This window comes from Oryzias melastigma, linkage group LG16 (genome assembly GCF_002922805.2).
Source record: "Oryzias melastigma strain HK-1 linkage group LG16, ASM292280v2, whole genome shotgun sequence".
Taxonomy (NCBI): Eukaryota; Metazoa; Chordata; class Actinopteri; order Beloniformes; family Adrianichthyidae; genus Oryzias; species Oryzias melastigma.
The window spans coordinates 11367460-11370246 of NC_050527.1; the positions used below are offsets into that span (position 1 = coordinate 11367460).

Consider the following 2787-nt stretch of genomic DNA (forward strand, 5'->3'; position numbering starts at 1 on the left):
TTCTCTGGCTCTTTCGTTTTAGCGTTCTTGTTCTTCTCTGGTATCTTTGGGTGACTTAGCTCCTCTCCTTCCACAGTATGTGGTGATGATGTCAAGTTCTCTCCCAAACAAAGAGCTGAGCTTTCAGGGACCTGGATTGTTTTATGGGCAACTTTGTTGTGAGACTCCTGTAACTCCTGTGAAATGCTTTGTGTCTCTTTGAGATGAGAAGACGGAACGGGGCATGGAAGAACATCACAGAGTAAGTGCATGTGGGGCGGGACACGGCTAACGGACTGGGATGCGAAGGAGCTGGAGACAACATAGGCAGGGAGAGCAGGAGGGATTTGTTTGTGGGCTTGTAGATGATCATCTGTGTGTGACCACTCTGCAGGTTGACTGGTTGTTGTTTGTTGCTGCAGATTAAACAAACAAAAGAACAACATTTGGAATCTTGCAAGTTTAAAAACAACATGAAGTCAATTTTGATTCCAACCTTGAGTCCACTGGCTGGTGGATGGCTCAAACGAGGAGCCTGCCAGCTAAATGTAGAACAATGAAGACTAGAGCTCTCCCTGGCCTGTTCCAGCTTCCTCCTTAAACGCCACTGGAACAAAATGTCCTCCTCTGGTCGGGTTGGGGGAGTCAAAGTAGGAAGGACAGACTTTTGAAAGACGTGAATGGAATCCGTCCTTGCTGTGGACGCACAAATATTGGTGACACAAACATATGTGACAATATCCTTAGTTATACCAGTTAAAATGAAATCAAAGGCAGAATTCAAATTCTTCCCCTTCACCTAAATTTATCCCTCCAAACATAGAGTTAGGGAAAAATAGCGTCTGTGATAGTCTCTGCATTCCTCCGCGGCAAGGGTTAGTCCTTAAAAGAACTATTTTGGACAACCCTACCCCTTCAAATGCCCCTATAATTGGAGGGGTAGGGAGAAGCCGTTGGGGTAAGGGAAGAATTTGGATTCAGCCTAAATCTTTATATTTTACTTGAAATTTTTGCCTCACCAGGATTCATCAAATTGTGGATGAAAGGTTGTCGCACAGGCTCATCCACACTAGCTGGAGATGAAAAACCAGAGAATCCCAAACCGTCTGAGCTCACATGAACAGATCCCGTCTTCAGATCGTCTTCACTATTGGAAATAAAGAAGTTAAATTTCAAAATAAAACAATCAAATTAAATCCAAATAACTATTTTTAGAATCCCTCTACATACTTTTCCAGAATAAGTCTGCCAGCCCTGTCTTGAAGTTGTAACACATCAGAATCTTCTAAATCTCCCTGGGAAGTGTCAGAAAACAGCTGGGAAATAAAGCAAATATAAAGACATGACAGTCAACAACTAATACTATGTTGCACAATGGAATCATCTCTATGCAACTGAAAAATACATTTTTTTTTTAAATAGCACAGTTCAACTTTGTAAAACCAACAATGCTTTCGTTGATTTATTTGACACCGGCAGGTAAACACTGGATAACCAGGGATCCAATAAACACACAGCAAGGCTTTAAAAACAGAGTGGTGAGCTGAAATGCAAATGTTTATAACTGTCCTGGTTAAGGAATAAATTGTTTGTCCTGCTGGCAATCTGGTATTTTGACAAATCTATAAGAAATCAGGACAAACACAAATAACTAAGTAACAGTTGTGTTTGTTTTATTCCAGTGAACTTACAGTGATGGATCCATCACGTGGACGCTGGTTACTAACAGTAGAATCATGGTCATCTGTCCAGGGAAAATAAGATCATTCAGATGATAATTAACATACACTATTATAAAATAACTGTTAAGATAATTAGGTATAAAGGTAAGAGATTAAATGTACCTCTATGTAACGTTTTAGTTGGTGTTGTACAGGGAGATGATGAATGGAACATCCACCACAACGGCTCCTGCTCTTCTCCAGACACAGAAGTTACCAGCTGGCGCTGCGTCCGACTCTGAGGCAGACCATGTCGAAAACGTTCTATGTATCTTCAAAAAGCAAAGGTCAATCATTTTGCCGAACAATGTTGAAAAACTTAATGAAATATATGCAAAATCGTGATGAACCCAGAAAGCGCGGCACATACTTAGCCAGCACAGAATCTTCCTGAACTCCGGAGGAATCTTTGGAAGCCTCAGATCTCACAGGCTGTTCTGCTTCCTCCATATCAGGAGTGTTGCTGCCAAGCCGAGATGCACGGTCAGGAGACTGCCAAGACTCAGCAGCGACAGATTGTCCACCAGTAGAAGAAAAATGGCGATCATGTTTCTTTAATAGGTCCTGATTTCTCTGAGCAATTGATGGTAACTTTGCACTGGATCTCCTGCTTGGGCAACCAGCACTACGAGTCTGTAAGATACAAACAGTGGGACATCCAGGAAGTAATCATTAAAATCAACATGACAACAAAGGGTTATCTTTAATACAAACCGTTTTGTTCTTAGCCTTTGACATGGGGTGCTTCCTGGATGGTTGCTTGTTGGCTCTTCTTTCAGATGAAATGTCTGCTCTGTAGTGAGAGCAGCATCAACAACTTAAACTTAAACTTTTGGCTTATGTATCTTTGAAGCTGTTAAAATTCGCCTGTGTTTCAGAAAAAAAATATTTAGAAATGAGTATATGTTAAAGCACTTAAAATAAGTTTATTGTTTTGATTTAGACTCTTCTGACCCCTTGTCCCTAAAACAATACTTTTCTGCTCGTTTGGTGAGTGATAATATCCAGTGGATTTGTACGTCCACGCCATAATATCAAGCAACACAAATAACCCATTGCTAATACGTATAAAAACAATTAAACCGAT

The 2787-nt window shown here is 40.7% G+C and overlaps 1 protein-coding gene and 1 long non-coding RNA gene across 2 annotated transcripts in view; one reads left to right on the top strand and one right to left on the bottom strand.

Annotated features, from left to right (window-relative positions):
* The window catches only part of proser3 (proline and serine rich 3), a 4198-nt gene extending 1411 nt beyond the window's left edge, over nt 1–2787 (bottom strand). The window contains exons 1-8 of the mRNA XM_024267131.1: nt 2415–2787; nt 2071–2333; nt 1824–1972; nt 1671–1723; nt 1210–1295; nt 999–1126; nt 476–675; nt 91–395 (exon numbers count right to left, since the gene is read on the bottom strand). Of these exons, the coding sequence (XP_024122899.1) occupies nt 91–395; nt 476–675; nt 999–1126; nt 1210–1295; nt 1671–1723; nt 1824–1972; nt 2071–2333; nt 2415–2438 (1208 nt within the window). The 5' untranslated portion in view covers nt 2439–2787. The remainder of the gene's footprint in view (nt 1–90; nt 396–475; nt 676–998; nt 1127–1209; nt 1296–1670; nt 1724–1823; nt 1973–2070; nt 2334–2414) is intronic.
* Nucleotides 1301–2298, top strand: LOC112143293. Its single transcript, XR_004949262.1, has 3 exons — nt 1301–1517; nt 1662–1987; nt 2156–2298. It is a non-coding gene; the product is annotated as an uncharacterized LOC112143293 (long non-coding RNA).